The 17,677-nt window shown below is 49.9% G+C and overlaps 1 protein-coding gene across 5 annotated transcripts in view; it reads left to right on the top strand.

The window, feature by feature from the left end:
- The window catches only part of asic1b (acid-sensing (proton-gated) ion channel 1b), a 1,118,762-nt gene that overhangs the window by 1,035,086 nt on the left and 65,999 nt on the right, over positions 1 to 17,677 (top strand). For 3 of the 5 annotated variants that reach the window (XM_072494108.1, XM_072494109.1, XM_072494110.1), the window contains exons 7-8: positions 5,062 to 5,153; positions 17,040 to 17,119. In XM_072494108.1, the coding sequence (XP_072350209.1) occupies positions 5,062 to 5,153; positions 17,040 to 17,119 (172 nt within the window). Of the gene's footprint in view, positions 1 to 5,061; positions 5,154 to 17,039; positions 17,138 to 17,677 lie in introns of those variants that run through there. The other 2 variants (XM_072494111.1, XM_072494112.1) reach the window with 2 other exon arrangements.

Genomic DNA, 17,677 nt, shown 5'->3' with positions numbered 1-17,677 from the left:
AACGCTGGGTCGCCGCAAACATTCAGTTTAGTGTAAAGAGTCATCGTCTAACCCGCAGATTGTCCAACCTCGTACTCCTGACAAGGAGCCTTGTCCACTGAGAGAGCTTGTCAGAAATTAAGGTCGACCTCGTGTCAGTAATATTTCATCTAATGTCAGAAACTATTCTTTGCATGGATAAAATAGCTGACACCTTGAAACTATTCGGACAAAAGCTTTTATACATTGTGTCGGACTAGAATAAAACTCTGAATCGTCGCGTATTGGCCCCCTTTCAAATCTCCTGCCATCGCCCCCTCCTCAGAAGATCCATGCTTGAGCCTCTGTCCTTTCTGCCTCATCTCCAACCTCTTTCTGTTGGATAAGCTGCCCCCTCGCAAATCTATGCCCATCTTTCCCACAAATCCATGCTGGAACCTCTCCACTTCTGCCCGAGCCAACACTGAAACAACTCTTATCAAATTCGCACAAAATATACCCCGTGTGACTGTGACAGTTATTCCTCCTCATCGTTCTCCACCTTTCTGTAGCCTTGCACAATGTTGCACACCCCATCCACCTCCAGTGACCTTTCTCATCGTCTAGCTGAGTGGAATGCCCTTAGCCTTGTTCCATTCTTTTAATGACTCACAGCCGAAGAGTCACCTGGAATGGTCTCGCTTCTGGCCCCTGTACCGTTACCTTTGGAGCCCCCCACCCCACTCCAGGGTCTATCCTTAGCCCCTTCCTAATTCTAATGATAAATATCATTTGAAGCCGAGTTCCATCCAGCCACTGTGACTCCGCCACCCCCCTTGATCTTTCCACTGGTTTTAAATTGATAGATTTCTTGCCCAACACCCAGCCCTATTATGAATTATAATATCTTCTAATTTAAATTGGTGACGCTAAAGCCATTGGACGGAATATTCCCGCCTCATCTGCCACCAGCAGAATCCAATCCCATTAAAAGTCAATGGGCTTTTGGTTGGTGCATTGCGTGTCCCGTCATGGCGTGACAGGAGCCATAGAATCCTACAGTGCAGAAGGAGGCCAGTTGGCCCATCGAGTCTGCACCGACCCTCTGAAAGACCATCCTACCCAGGCCTACACCCCCGCCCTAGCCCCGTAACCCCATCCAACCTTTGGACATTAAGGGACAATTTAGCATGGCCAATCCACCTAACCTGCACGTCTTTGGACTGTGGGAGGAAACCGGAGCACCCGTGGGAAACCCACACAGACACGGGGAGGACGTGCAGACTCCGCACCGTTAGTGACCCAAGCCGGGAATCGAACCCGGGTCCCTGGCGCTGAGGCAGCAATGCTAACCACCCGTGTCACCGTGCCACCCCTTGTCTACTGAAAATCCAGGCTCGATTTTCCAGTCCCGCCCAAGGTGACCACACCCCTTCCCCCACGGCAGGTTTCCCAGACAGGCAAGTCACGCAAATTGCCGTAGACATCAGCAGCTCCAGAAGATTAGAAGTTGACTAAGCGACAGGAAACAGAGGGTAGGTATAGATGGGAATTTCTCAGACCGGAGACGAGTTGAAAGTGCTGTTCCCCAGGGCTCAGTGTTGGGGCCCTTGCTTTTTCTGATTTATATATGAGATATAAATCTCTAAATTTGCGGATAATACTAATCTAGGGAGAATAGTGAATTGTGAGGATGACGCTGAGCGATTCCATAGGGACATTGACAAGTTGGTCAAATGGACAGATACCTGGCAGATGAATCTCAATGCAGCGAAATGTGAGGTAATGCATTTTGGCAGAAGAAACATGGGGAGACAATACAGGCTCAATGGCACAACTGTGAGGGGAGCACAGGAGCAGAGGGACCTCGCGGTTCAAGTGCATCATTCTCTGACGGTGACCAGGCAAGTTGAAACAGTTGTTAAGAAGGCTTATAGGATCCTTGGGTTTATAAATAGAGGCATAGAGGATAAAAGCAAGGAAGTGATGCTACACCTCGACAAATCAGACCACATGTTCAGTTCTGGGCACCTTATTACAAAGAACATACAGTGCAGAAGGAGGCCATTCGGCCCATCAAGTCTGCACCAACCCATTTAAGCCCTCACTTCCACCCTATCCCCGTAACCCAATAACCCCTCCTAACCTTTTTGGACACTGAGGGCAATTTATCATGGCCAATCCACCTAACCTGCACGTCTTTGGACTGTGGGAGGAAACCAGAGCACCCGGAGGAAACCCACGCTGACTCGGGGGAGAACGTGCAGACTCCGCACAGACAGTGACCCAGCGGGGAATCGAACCCGGGACCCTGGAGCTGTGAAGCCACAGTCTTAGCCACTTGTGCTACCATGCTGCCCTTATTGAAGGAAGTATGTTACAGCCCTGGAGACAGTGCAGAGGAGATTTATTAAAATGATACCACGAATGGGGAATTTTAGATACAAGGAAAGATTGGGGAAATTGGACTTTTTCCCCTTGGAGCAGAGAAGGTTAAGAGGTGACCTTATCGAGGCATTCAAAATTCTGAACAATTTTGACAAGGTAAAGAAGGATGTTCTGTTTCCCGTAGTGGGTATGTCAGTGACTAGGGGTCGCAATTTCAAGATGGTCAGTAAGAGAGCTCGGAGTGAGATGAGGAGAATTTTCTTTACTCGGAGAGTTGTTGGAATGCGCTGCCTGTGAGAGTGGTGGAGGTAGATTCCACAGGAGGTTTCAAAAGAGAGGTGGATGGGCGGCATGTGGCGCAGTGGTTAGCACTGGGGCTGCGGCGCTGAGGGCCCGGGTACGAATCCCAGCCCTTGGTCACTGTCCGTGTGGAGTTTGCACATTCTCCCAGTGTCTTATAAGGAGCATTTGAGGACTCTGGGTCTGTACTCGTTAGAGTTTAGAAGAATGAGAGGAGATCTTATTGAAACTTACAGGATACTGCGAGGCCTGGATAGAGTGGACGTGGAGAGGACATTTCCACTTGTAAGAAAAGCTAGAACCAGAGGACACAATCTCAGACTGAAGGGACGATCCTTTAAAACAGAGATGAGGAGGAATTTCTTCAGCCAGAGGGTGGTGAATCTGTGGAACTCTTTGCCGCAGAAGGTTGTGGAGGCCAAATCACTGAGTGTCTTTAAGACAGAGATAGATAGTTTCTTGATTAATAAGGGGATCAGGGATTATGGGGAGAAGGCAGGAGAATGGGGATGAGAAAATATCAGCCATGATTGAATGGCGGAGCAGACTCGATGGGCCGAGTGGCCTAATTCTGCTCCTATGTCTTATGGTCTTCTGTCTACATGACATAATTGCCTTCATTGGCCGGGGCATTGAGTATAAGAATTGGCAAGTCATGTTGCAGCTGTATAGAACCTTAGTTAGGCCACACTTGGAGTATAGTGTTCAATTCTGGTCGCCACACTACCAGAAGGATGTGGAGGCTTTAGAGAGGGTGCAGAAGAGATTTACCAGAATGTTGCCTGGTATGGAGGGCATTAGCTATGAGGAGCGGTTGAATAAACTCGGTTTGTTCTCACTGGAGCGAAGGAGGTTGAGGGGAGACCTGATAGAGGTCTACAAAATTATGAGGGGCATAGACAGAGTGGATAGTCAGAGGCTTTTCCCCAGGGTAGAGGGGTCAATTACTAGGGGGCATAGGTTTAAGGTGAGAGGGGCAAGGTTTAGAGTAGATGTACGAGGCAAGTTTTTTACGCAGAGGGTAGTGGGTGCCTGGAACTCGCTACCGGAGGAGGTGGTGGAAGCAGGGACGATAGTGACATTTAAGGGGCATCTTGACAAATATATGAATAGGATGGGAATAGAGGGATACGGACCCAGGAAGTGTAGAAGATTGTAGTTTAGTCGGGCAGCATGGTCAGCACGGGCTTGGAGGGCCGAAGGGCCTTTTCCTGTGCTGTACATTTCTTTGTTCTTTGTACATGGGTTTCACCCCCACAACCCAAAGATGTGCAGGTTAGGTAGATTGGCCACGCTAAATTACCCCTGAATTGGAAAAAAAAATGATTGGGTACTCTGAATTTTTTTTTTTTTTAAAGCGAGCTGGATATATATTTGTGAGTGATGAATTTAGAGGGCTACGGAGATAGGGCTGTGGAATGGGACTAGCTAGGTAGCTCTTTTAGGTGCCGGTGCAGACACAATGGGCCGATTGGCCGCCTCCTGTGCTGTAAATAACAAAACAAAGCCTTGAAATTAGGCCCCAAGCCGTTCAGGGATGATGTCAGGGAGCATTTCCTCACACAAAGTGGAGTGGAAATGTGGAACTGTCTTCCCCCCCCCCCCAAATCTGTTGAGGCTGAGGGTATTCAATTGAAAATGCCAAAATGGAGATCCATAGATTTCTGTTGGGTGAGGGGATTAAGGGTTATGGACTCAAGCCAGGTATTTGGAGATCAGTCATGATCTAATTGAATGGAGGAACAGGCTTGAGGGCTGAATAGCCTCTTCCTGTTGCTTTGTTCGTATGATCAAGATCGAAGAGATACTTTAATACAGATGGATGCTGCATTGGAAATGTCACTTAAGCCAAGAATGTGTTATTTTCATGTTGGTAATGGGAAGGACGAAGGAGCTTAGAACCAGGCATGTTTCTTTAATAGAATCAAGTCTATTATAGAAAGCTAAAGTCTAAAAATATCACCTGCGCGACAGTGGCTTTTGAGAAAGGAAAAATAGACTGCAGTCAAAATGATACTTGGGATTATAATTGCTTTTCAAAATTGCCAACGCCGAGTAATGTTGTTTTCCCTAATGTGCGTCTTGATTTTATTTGAAATGCACATAATTGTTTGCACAATCTGCGACCTGTATTGCAAGACTAATGTAACATGGCCTCTGAATCAACACCAGCCGGAATCATTACGAGTTTTGGAAGAAGGCATATTTCAGAAGAACACATAACCTTGCTACGCTCACCTTGGGCCGGCAAGGCAGAAATATTCTGGTACACAGTCACTGTTTAAAATTCCATTTTAGCTGCAGGAGGCAATTAAATGGCTGAGCGCAGGTTGATTCCTCCTTTCTGAAGAGCAGTAATCTTCTTCTGAGATGTGTGCAAAACTGACTGTGATGTGCTTGTCCCTCTTTTCCAAGCGAGAACATTCTGGTGCTGGACATTTTCTTTGAGGCCCTCAACTACGAGACGATCGAGCAGAAGAAGGCGTACGAAGTGGCTGGATTGCTGGGTGAGTTTTTGCCGCAGGGGACGGGGAGGTACACGGAGGGTTGTGAAGCCGGAGGGGTCTCCAGAGCTAGGGAGTGGGCGGGGCCACGGAGGGAATTTTACATTGGAGGCGTTTCTGAACTAGTAAACAATGGAGGTCGCCAAGGACAGGCGTGATAAGTGAAGAGGACTTACAGTGAGCTTGGTTCAAAATGGGGGATCAGGGCCGGGATTCTCCGCGACTCTGCCTCGCTACCGCTGTCAGCGAGATCGGAGAATTTGGCGCTCGACCAAGCCTCCATTCATTGCAATGGGACAGGAGAATCCCGCCGAGGTGAAGAAACAGAGAATCCCGCATATATTCTGCCGCAGGAGCACATAGTTATTGTTGCCACCATCAAAAGCCTATCCTTCACCAGTGTGATGTTCTTTGTGGTTCTGATCCTGGATGGTTGGCGTAGTGTTCGCAAAGACCACAACTGGCTTTTGTATTAAACAAAGCTAAAGATTTATTTACACGACTTAATTGAATTTGACCTCTTACTTCGATATAATAAACAATTGACAATAAACATACAATCTGCCACTAATCTCTACACTAATACAAGAACTATGATCTGCTCTCACTCACACTAGCTTTCCCACAGTCTTTCCTCTAGCTTTCTCCTCAAAACTCTCCCAGAAGGCTCAGCATTGATGCTTTGTCTAGTTCTGCTCCCTCTAGTGGTTGATTCGGACATAACATTAACCCTTAACAGTTCTGTACATTTCTCATAATGTCACAACCAGTTTTTTTAGACATGGTGAGATTTTCACCTCATAACGAAGACCTTCTCGCTGCCTCATGGCGCCGAGGACACGGGTTCGATGCCGGCCATGGGTCACTGTCCGTGTGGAGTTTGCACATTCTCCCTGTGTCTGCACGACCCACAACCCAAAGATGTGCAGGGTAGATGGATTGGCCACGCTAAATTGCCCCTTAATTGGAATAAAGAATTGGGTTCTCTAAATTTATAACCAATAGATAGATAATGAAGGCCTTCTCCAACATGACCGTTCTGCTGAAGTCAATGCAACCCGACACAAAAAGTACCCGAGCTTTGCTCTTCATCTTGGGGCCTTGCCTGCATCTTCGCCAACTCGCCATTTCATGCATACAGAACTTTGATACTGGATAGACCTCAAACAATTCCTCAAGTCCCAATTCAAACGCCACCCCTTTACCTCAGGGGCTGAGCTTTCAATCCTGTGGTAATGAGAAAGTGAAATAAGTTCCTCGACTCCGATCCCAATGGGCACAGGTAAAGCCATTCATTCACAACTCATAGATATTTTAAGATTCATTGGATGTGGGTATTGCTGGCTGGGCAAGCATTTATTTCCTATCCCTAATTGCCCTTCAACTGAGGGGCATTTCAGAGACAACCCACATAGCTGTGAGTCTGGAGTCACATGTAGGTCAGACCAGGCAAGGATGGCAAATTTCTTTCCCTTTAGTGAACTATGTGTGTTTTTACGACAATGGTTTCATGGTCATCATTGGACGCTTTAATCCCAGGTTTGCATTCACACTTTGCCAACTGCTGCGGCGGGATTTGAACCCAGGTCCCTGGATTACTAGTCCAGCGACAATACCACTACAGCACCACCACATTTAGATTAGATTTAGATTTATTGTCACGTGTATCGAGGTGCAATCATAGAATCATAGACTTTACTGTGCAGAAAGAGGCCATTCGGCCCATCGAGTCTGCACCGGCCCTTGGAAAGAGCACTCTACTTAAGTCCAGGCCTCCATCCTAACCCAGTAACCCCGCCTACCCTTTTGGACACTAAGGGCAATTGATCATGGCAAATCCACCTAATCTGCACATCTTTGGACCGTGGGAGGAAACCGGAGCACCCGGAGGAAACCCACGCACACACGGGGAGAACGTGCAGACTCCGCACAGACAGTGACCCAAGCCGGAATCGAACCTGGGACCCTGGAGCTATGAGGGCAGCAGTGCTAACCACTGTGCCACCGTGCCGTGAAAAGTATTTTTTTGCGTACAGTCCAGACAGATCGTTCCATACATGAAAAATATTGGACATACGATAAATACACATGGACAAAGACATCGGTTGAAGCGTACGGAATGCAGTACTACAACAGTAGAGAATGTGGGCGAGATTCTCTAATCCCGCAGTAGAGTGTCCACGCCGTCGTAAACACCGTCGCATTTTACGACGGCGCGAACGGGCTGACCCAACGACTAATTCTGGATCATACAGGGGGCCAGCACGGCGCTGGAGCGGCTCGCGCTGCTCCAGCTGCCGATCCTGGCGTGAACTGTGCGCCGCGGAATCCGCGCATGCGCAGTGGCGCCGGCATGGCGCAGGGCTACAGGGGCCGGCGCGTAGGAAAGGAGACCCCCAGCCAGAGAGGCCGGCCCCCCAATCGGTGGGTACGATCGTGGGCCATGCCACATCGGAGCCCCCCCCCCCCCCCCCCGGGTCGGACCCCCCCCCCCCCCCCAATAGGCCACCCCCCGACCCTTCCACGCCAAGGTCCCGCCGGCTGAGAGCAGGTGTGGACGGCACTGGCGGGACTCGCCGTTCTCACGACAGCCGCTCAGCCCATCCCGGGCTGAGAATCAGCGGGGGGGGGGGGCACGGTAGAGCGGCCCCTGACCGGTGCTGCGCCAACCACGCCGGCGCCAGCGGCGCCGATTCACAGCTCTGTGTCGCCGTCAGGGCGGCGTGGCGCGAATCTCGCCGGCCGCGGCGATTCTCCGGCCCGGCCCCGGCCTGAGAGAATCCCGCCCGATGTGTGGAGAGATCAGTTCAGTCCACAAGAGGGTCGTTTAGGAGTCTGGTGACAGTGGGGAAGAAGCTGTTTTTGAGTCTGTTCGTGCGTGTTCTCAGACTTCTGTATCTCCTGCCCGATGGAAGAGAGACTAACCCGGGTGGGAGGGATCTTTGATTATGCTGCCCGCTTTCCCCAGGCAGCGGGAGGTGTAGACTGAGTCAATGGATGGGAGGCAGGTTCGTGTGATGGACTGGGCTGTGTTCACGACTCTCTGAAGTTTCTTGCGGTCTTGGGCCGAGCAGTTGCCATACCAGGCTGTGATGCAGCCCGATAGGATGCTTTCTATGGTACATCTGTAAAAGTTGGTAAGAGTCAATGTGGACATGCCGAATTTTCCTTAGTTTCCTGAGGAACTTAGTTTCATGCTGCCTCTGGTATTGTAAAGCATCCCAAGGCCCCTCACAAGAATGTGATCAGACAACATTTGACACTAAGCCACTGAGATATTTGGACAGGTGATCAAAATCGTGATAAAAAAGAAAGAGTTTGGTGTTGAGGCGTCCCTTAAAAGAGAAGAGACAATTGAATGGGAGAGAGGTTTAGGGAGGAAATTCTAAAGCTTAGTGATCTGGGGTGCTGAAGGCACAGCCAACTGTGGTGGAACGGTGGAAATTGGGGGTGCACAAGAGGCCAGAATTAGAGGAGTGCAGTGATCTTGGAGGACTGTGGGGCTGGAGGAGATCACAAAGAGGAGGAATAGGTCACGGAGCGGGTTAAAAACCAAGAAGAGAATGTTTTAAGTCCTCCAAAGCGAGAGGCAGTGTAAGTCAGCAAGCACAGGGGCTGATTGTGAGCAGGACTTGATGTGAGTGAGGTTAGATGGAACAGAGTTTTGATTAAGCTCATTCTGGAGGATGGATAATGAGAGTTCTTCAATGTTGACTGGAAAGTGTTAATTAATGCCGCACGCCATTCGCTGTTGATGGGATTCTATCTTCCGCTGCTTGTCAATGGGATTTTCCATTGTGACCACCCCACACCGCCGGGAAACCCACAGGGGGGATGCACGACCAGTGGGGAAAGTAAATTCCAACATCCGGGGAATTCTGGCCAATGAAAACTCACTGTGCTGGAGCTGAGGATAGCCCACACAGGTTGCGTTTGAGGGGAATTATTCAGGCAGCTTTCAGCATGACACATCTAAAGTGGTTTGTTCCAATAACGTGCAAAAAGCCAAAACATATTCCATTCGCAGTCCTGACCTCGTCAAGGAAACATCCACCAAATTGTTCATCACCAAAGCTTATTGTTTTATAGGATCACGGGGACTGGAGAGATCAAGGCAGGGACTTAAAACTCAGCAACAGAAGTCTGGCTGTTGTTTTGAACCCTTGTAAGATAGCAATGCACAAAGCTCCGTTTTAGTTGAGGTCTTAATGAATTTCACCCAGTACCTGATCTCATCTCAGTTTATCAGGAGATTGGAGCCGGCACTCTATTAGACGTGAGCTGTGAGCAATGAATCATTGAGTCGTCGTTTGTCTGCCTCACACACTGCAGCTGAATCTGGAGATTGCAATGGTTCATAACCAGGATCAGGAGTAACGCTATCTCATCTGTCTTTCTGTGGATATGTGTTTTCCCCATTATCTTCCCAAATTCTAAATAAAAGTCAGAGTTGTGACAGAGAATATGAACATACGAGTTAGGAGGAGGCCATTCAGCCCCTCGATCCTGTCCCGCCATTCAATACGATCATGGCTGATCTGATTGTAACCTCAATCCCACATTCCTGCCGACCCCAGATGACCTTTCACCCCCTTGTGAATCAAGAATCTGTCCACCTCGGCCTTAAAAATATTCAAAGTCTCTGCTTCCACTGCCTTTGGAGGAAGAGACTCACAGCCGCCTGAGAGAAAAGATTTCTCCTCATCTCCATCTTCGATCAGCAGCTCCTTATTTTTAAACAGACTCCTGGAGAACAAATGATGAGCTATTTTGTGCCAATCTTATTTAACGAGGACTGTTCTTGGTCAGAACTTCGATCCCAGTCCAGATGTAAAGGTTAAATCATGTGCACAATCATATTCCCAAACGTCCTCTCCTTTCCTGTGGTGACTTTGACCTCTGACTGTAATCCTTCACTGCCCCTGCACTGCCATCATTGGCGAGGAAAAGCTCCAGAAATGTTGCACATCAGGACCACTTTCTGTTTCGATATGGGATGCCTCTGGGTCCTCAGTGCAGAAGGACTGCACAGAGAGTGCCATGAATTTTACCTCTAGAGAAATGAGTCAAACTCCTGAGATATTTTGGAGATCAGACTCCTGTTCCAGACTTCTACTCTCCCCCCAGGCGGGTTATGAGGTGGGGGGGGGGGGGGGGGGGAGGGGGGGGGGGAGAGGGGGGAAGGAGGAGCATAAAATTGTATGGACAAGATTCCCTCTGGGATTCTGCCCGCTCGGCCCAGACACAATTTCACGGTTAGGCGGGCAGGTCTCGGCAGGGAAATCCACCCTGGCCCCTATCAGGGCCCTTAAGTAGCCACTTAATAGCCAGTTAAGGGCCTTTTCCCACCCAGCCTCAATCTTTAGGCTGGTGGGTGAAGGTCAGAGCAGGGTGGGATATTAAAAATCTAACGTTTTCCCATTTTGCGGGAAAGGCAGGGTGCCTCAATCTGAAGGCCCCTTCAGATTTGGGGCGCCCTTTTCCCGGGACCTGGCCCCCTCTCATCCCCGGCCTCTCCCCCAACACCGAGATCGTCCCCCCGCTCCTAACCTCCCGCCTCTGGGACCCCCAGGGCCTGCCTCAAGTGTGGTCTCGGGAATTCTTCTGGCCACCTCAGTGCTGTGACTGGATGGTCTGGAGAGCTGATGGCCAATCCAATCCTCGTCTCACGGATGGACTTTCTCTCAAGAGTGGACTGATGTCCGGCCTGCTGCCAATGAAGTGAGCATGGAATATCAGTGGGCCTGTCAGAGTCAGCGGGGATGACCCCGCGCTCTCTGTCCTGAAATTTCAGACCCTGAGGTATGCCTATAAACAGAAAGCAAACCTTACCTTTCTCCAAGTCATTCAAATTCCATTCTGTGCACCCATGAAAGCTGCCACTAAGAACATTGGCGGGATTCTCCATTGCCCGACGGTGATATCGTGATCGGCGATCGGGCGGAGAATCACTGTTTACGACCGAATCGTCTGTTGTAGGATGCTCTGCCGCCTCCAAAACAGAGTCATCGGTGACAACGCTGCACACCGTTGGGACGGTCAGGACGTTACCTGAAGGCCCCCCCCCACTCCCCCCCCGATGCTCCGCCCCCGATGGGCTGAGTTCCCGACGGCGCTGGACACGTGTGCTCTTAGTTTTTGTCAACCTCGCATGGTGGCTGCGGACTGTGACAGCGCCACCACAGTCGGTGGGTGGAGCCATGCTGCTGGCCGGGGGGGGGGCTTTGGCGAGGGCTGGGGGGGGACTGGTGGGGGTTGGTATGGGGGTAGCGAGGGGGGCGGGTTCCGGGGGCACTATCTGGCAGGTCGGGTCCGCGCGCGGCTGGCGCCATGTTGTGTGGTGCGACCGCTGCAGGTCATTGCCGTGCGCATGTGTGACCACGGACCCGGCCATTCTCTGGACATTTTTGGCTCTGGAGTCGGTCCCGGAATCGGTGAGGGTTCGACGCCGATTTTGGCATCGTAAAACGCCACAGTTCCCACGCCAGTGTCGGCACTTAGCCGCAAAATCGGAGAATCCAGCCCCATATCTATTTTTAACCGTGGGAATTGGGAGATCGAGAATTTCAGTCCCCCCCACGGTCGCCAAAAGCGCTCAAGACTCATGACCTGAGATAAACCTTGCATTTTGTTTTGTCATTGTTTCGCACCAGAATCCTTTGTGCTCTTCATCCTGCAAGGCTACTTTGTTGCCGATACAAGCACTGAGAGATCGGACAGTTAATGGCTAGGAGCTGGCCTGGTGTAAAAAGGAAAACACAATTTTCCACAGTTATGCTAAACTGTCACACAAAATGTAAATACCGGTCATTTTTAGCTCGTTTACTCATTCCTTATCGGGGTGATATCCCGCGCTGCAACTCCTGTAAGAATAATGCCACATAACGTTTCGTCCACCGAATGTCAGGCACTTAACAGAACAAGATTTGAGAGAGCTGTGATTCGTTTAATATGTTTAACTGTGAATAACGAATCGCCCTGGCCAATCATTAGTCTGGTCTATCCCAGTCCAAAGGCTAGCATGCTATGGATTCAAAATATAGCTTTAAAGGTGCTTTTACGGGGAATGATTTGGGCTTTGCATCCATGCTGAATGGACAGTGTAATTCCTCAGTGAGATTCCTGGCCTAACCCTCAGAGCACAGTGGAGTGAGGTTGCTCGAAGGTGTTAGGCTCGTACCATTGCTGGTTGACACCACTTGGATGTAAATTCATTCCAAAGACATGGGAGGGGTTATTGGGTTATGGGGATAGGGTGGAAATGAGGGCTTAAGTGGGTTGGTGCAGACTCGATGGGCTGAATGGCCTCCCTCTGCACTGTATGTTCTCTGTTCTATGTTCTAAGAATGGCTTACAAAATGCTCAGCACATTGGAACCTCTCTCCATCCTATCTCGTACCTCCTCACCTCGAGATTGGAAGGGAGCTGCCCCCGTGGGGGAGCACACAGCTCTTACCCAGCTGAGGTCCCATGGAAGCAAGATCCAGGGAACATAAACTGGGTTCTGGCAGGCTGGAATTCCTCTGCACCCCTGAAGAATTTTGGATAAGCGAATTGTAAGTTGTGAAGCTGTCGCTTGCATGGCCAATGGATCCCAAGAAGGATATTGAGCGCAAATATATTTCATCCGGATACCAGCTCAAATGCTCTCAGTCCCCTGCTCAATTGTTAACGTTTATTATTTATGATTTTTGTGTTTGTTGTAAAGTTGACATTCCAGTCAGGCGCCACGAAAAGTGCCAAACGGTGCTTAATTGGACTGCCTGTCAATGTAATAAATGGAAAGGTAGGCGCAGTGCTGATATTTTAGCACAAATAACAAGCGCAAGAAACAAACCAGAGGCAAGAAGTGGAGACATTGTTTCACGCAGCGGGTTGTCCGGATTTGTAACAAACTGCCTGGAAGGCAGATTCTGCAATGAGTTTCAAAGGAAAATGGGATTAATGCTTGAAGGGGAAAGGTTTGCGGCGCGACATGGGAAGAGACAAATTGGATGGCTCTTTCCGAGCACAAACATGATGGGCTGAATGGCCTCCTTCTGTGCTGTATTTTTCAAGGGATTCAGTGACACTGCCACAGTGCTTTGTGCTTCACGGCATTGTAAAGTGACCGTCGAACAAATTCAGCACCCAATCAGACTACAGCAGTATGAAAAATCCTTAAAGAAGTTGGTACGACAAATTTGAATGTGGATTACAGGGTTAACGGCAGGGTTCTGAAGAATGTGGAGGAGCAGAGAGATCTCAGAGTTCATATCCATAGATCTCTGAAAGTTGCCACCCAAGTGGATAGAGCCGTGAAGAAATCCCATAGTGTGTTAGCGTTTATTAACGGGGGGCTTCAGTTTAAGAGCCGTGAGGTTATGCTGCAACTGTACAAGACCTTGGATAGACCACATTTGGGTATTGTGTACAGTTCTGGTCACCTCATTATAGGAAGGATGTGGAAGCATTGGAAAGGGTGCAAAGGAGATTTACCAGGATGCCTGGATTGGAGGGTAGGCCTTGTGAGGAAAGGCTGAGGGAGCTAGGGCTTTTCTCATTGGAGCAAAGGAGGATGAGAGGTGACTTATTTGAGCTGTATAAGATGATGAGAGGGATAGATAAGAGTGGACGTTCAGAGACTATTTCCTCGGGTGGATGTAGGTGTTACAAGGGAGCATAACTATAAGGTTCAGGGTGGGAGATATAGGAGGGATGTCCGAGGTTGGTTCTTTACTCAGAGAGTGGTTAGGGTGTGGAATGGACTGCCTGCTGTGATAGTGGAGTCGGACACTTTAGGAACTTTCAAGCGGTTATTGGATAGGCATATGGAGCACACCAGAATGATTGGGAGTAGGTTGATTTGATCTGAGTTTCAGACGAGTTCGGCACAGCATTGTGGGCCGAAGGGCCTGTACTGTGCTGTACAGTTTATCATAGATTATCATAGAATTTACAGTGCAGAAGGAGGCCATTCAGCCCATCAAGTCTGCAACGGCTCTTTGAAAGAGCACCCTACCTAAGTCCACACCTCCACCCTATCCCCATAACCCAGTAACCCCACCCAACACGAAGGGCAATTTTGGACACTAAGGGCAATTTAGCATGGCCAATCCACCTAACCTGCACATCTTTGGACTGTGGGAGGAAACCGGAGCACCCGGAGGAAACCCACGCACACACGGGGAGAACGTGCAGACTCCGCACAGACAGTGACCCAAGCCGGGAATCGAACCTGGGACCCTGGAGCTGTGAAGCAATTGTGCTAACCACCATGCTACCGTGCTGCCCCACGGTATGTTCTATGTTCTAAGTTGTCTACACTAGTTGGCCTCAGGCTAGATTTAACAGTTGTCAAAGGATGTATTTCGCTCTTTTGTGTTGTGTGTCTTGTGAATTACATTGTTCCGGTTTGTGAATGGCATGTCAATTAGATTGCTGGAGTTAAGAAGAACGGGTGATGGGTAGAAATTGTCTTTTAGCACGCACAGTGCGGAGGGGGTGGGTGGGAAGGAGATGGACCTCCTCGTCAGCCTGTTCCTGGGCCAAAGTGACCGTCAACAAGTCCAGGCAGCGGGTGGTCGAGGGGGTCGCCCTGCCCAACTGCCTATCCTTCTACCGCGGCTATGTTCACAGCCGGGTGGCATTGGAAAGGGAAGACATGGGGCTGGATTCATCGTTTTTGAGCCTGAGTGCGGAGGACTTGTGCCGTTTTACGTCAAAAAATCGGCACCGCCCCCTCACTGATCCTGCGACCGGTGAGGGGCGAGCAGCCGTGCCGCGTTAAACTCCCGGCTCCCACTGTTGTGTTAGCTGCTTCGGATAACACAGGCTGCTACTTGATGCAGTCTTAACTAAAGGATGCTCCAGACTCTGACATGAGTTCAACGTGTTTATTGAACTATTAACACAGTTCTCAAATGAGTTCGACTCTCTGCTAATCTAACTGTAGTAACTCAGTCTAACTGTAGCAGCCTGCTCTAAGCCACGTGCTGGGGTGTGATGCTGCTGATCAACACTGTCCAACTCGCTAGATGTCTGTCTGTGGAAAGAGGCAGGGTGTGAGCGCCTCATCCCTTTTACAGTGTTTATGTCATGCCCCCTTGTGGTGATGCCACCTCTGAGTGTCCTGACTGCCCATTGGTTGTGTCCTATTCTGAGTGTTCATTGGTTGCATGTTTGCATATCATGACACTCACGATATAAACGGGCGGAGAATGGGCTGATCCGTGGGCACGCATGCGCACGGCGACAACCTGCAGCGGTCTCGCCGTAAAACATGGCGCCGGCTGTGCGCGGGCCCAACCTGCTAGATAGTGTCCCCCTGGCCAACTGCCACCAGTCTCCCAGCCCTCACGGAAGCCCCCCCCCCCCCCCGGCCAGCAGCACAGCTCCCGCCCGACTGTGGCGACGCTGGATACAGTCCGCAGCCGCCACACCGGGTTCCCACACGGCTTAGACCATGAGTCAACCGTGCGGCGGGGAACCTGGCCCACCGGGGGCGAAGGGCCTTCAGGTGACGAGCTAAGGCCATCCCAACAGCAGTGCGGCACACCACGCGATGACGCCATTTTGGAGGGTGCGGAGGATACAAAACCTGCGTCAAACAGGCGGCGCCCCCGAGTTTGGCGTCAAAACGGATTCTCCGCCCGATCGGCGATTACGAAATCAGCGTCGGGGAACGGTGAATCCCGCCCCTCGTGTCCGTCAGTACGCCTCAAGCCATCCACAACTGGTAGGCGGCGCAGGGACTGGGGTGCACCATCACCCCCGGAAATGCTATTTTGGTTCAGTTGGTTAAGTTTCCTTTGGTGGGTTGTTTTTGGTGCAGCATCCCCCGCTCCCCCCACCCACCCAATCTTTGTATAATTTATTGATTTTTATTTGTTTCATCAAAAGAGTATAAATAGGGGACAGCTGGGACACTGGCTGGAATGGGAGGAGAGCTGTCAGACTGAACAAGGCAATAAACTCGCTCAATAAAGAGAAGTTCTGTGACTTGGTTTCAACTTCACCAATCAGCTTGGATTTTACTAACATTTTGCCCCTGGGCAGCACGATGACACAGTGGTTAGCACTGCTGCCTCACAGCGCCGAGGTCACAGGTTCGATCCCGGCTCTGGGTCACTGTCCGTGTGGAGTTTGCACATTCTCCCCGTGTCTGCGTGGGTTTCGCCCCCACAACCCAAAGATGAGCAGGGTAGGTGGATTGGCCACGCTAAATTGCCCTTAACTGGAAAAAATGAATTTTAAAAGTTGCCCCTGGTAGCACAGGCTCTGACCTCTGCTCTTGCTGTTAAAATTCTACTGGTCAGGGAGCAGGACACCAGTGTATGTGCAGAGCTCCCTCCTGTACAACTACATTAGCCGCCCCCCCCCCCCAACCCCCGACCCTCCCCGACCCTCCCAAGCTTCCTCTCCCTGCCCGACGTTCCGCCGGGCACCTTCTGATGATGTCACACACAAAGAAGGTACACCCATTCATTCACTAAATGTAAAACTTTTGAAATCTTAGCTCACTCCGTCCGTCACCAGCCTCTGCCAAGTTATTTATTGCACTACCTTGAATTCACGCAGCCAATTGATTCATGGTCTGCAAGGTACAGTGATTGGTGATAGAAAATCAATTCAGCCCTAATCTGGACGAATACCATCCCCAAAGGCATTTTGTTCAAACATCCTGTCTAGGTTTATACAAGTAAATGGAGTGGAAAATGAATTACTTTTGCAGACAGGCATCAATGTTGAACCCTACCCGTAAATTTATGATGAACACTATGAGTGCAGCCATATTGCCAAAGAGTGACAAGCTTCTGATGGACTATTTGTGTTTAGCGTCTGAAAGAAGAGTGTACAGTCTGTAACCTGCAGCTCGAATCATGAACTCCTGTTATCTTTTGTTCAAAGGTGACATTGGAGGCCAGATGGGTCTGTTCATCGGCGCGAGTCTCCTGACTATACTGGAACTTTTTGACTACATGTATGAGGTAAGCTCTGTAAAGTAGTTTTATGCTCGCCTTCTGGAATCAGAAGGAGGGACGGTTTTGTGCTGTTTTGTTGAACAGAAACTGTAAGAGCTGATCTGTTAAAGGAGAAGCGAGATAAACACGGCCAACAATGTATAGAACTGTTTATAAATTTTGAAAATGGCGACGTTTCACCGTCGTTTGCACCTTCCGCTGCCACGGCAACCGCGGTTGGGGCTCACCATCAGCAAGGCCGGAAGATCACACCAGCGGTAACAGCCAGAAAATCCCACCCGTCATTAGTTGTACGTGAATTGTGTTTCATTGTGTGCAGATGGTGGACGCTTAACTGGTGATTCACTTGAGCCCTGACAGATAGACTCAGATTAAAACAGGTTGTTGGGTTAGGACAGAGGAAATCCCTACCCTATGTACTTATTTATCATTCTGCGCAGCTGACTGTGAGTGCCCTCGTGGCTCGGTTCAGTAAATGCACCACCCGGTATGGTACTGAACCAAATGGCCAAATGTTGGCTCACTGGCCTGTGCCATGTTCACAGATATCTGGCAGCCCGATAT

This window comes from Scyliorhinus torazame, chromosome X (assembly GCF_047496885.1).
Source record: "Scyliorhinus torazame isolate Kashiwa2021f chromosome X, sScyTor2.1, whole genome shotgun sequence".
Classification (NCBI taxonomy): Eukaryota; Metazoa; Chordata; class Chondrichthyes; order Carcharhiniformes; family Scyliorhinidae; genus Scyliorhinus; species Scyliorhinus torazame.
This window is presented reverse-complemented; position numbering and strand designations above follow the sequence as displayed.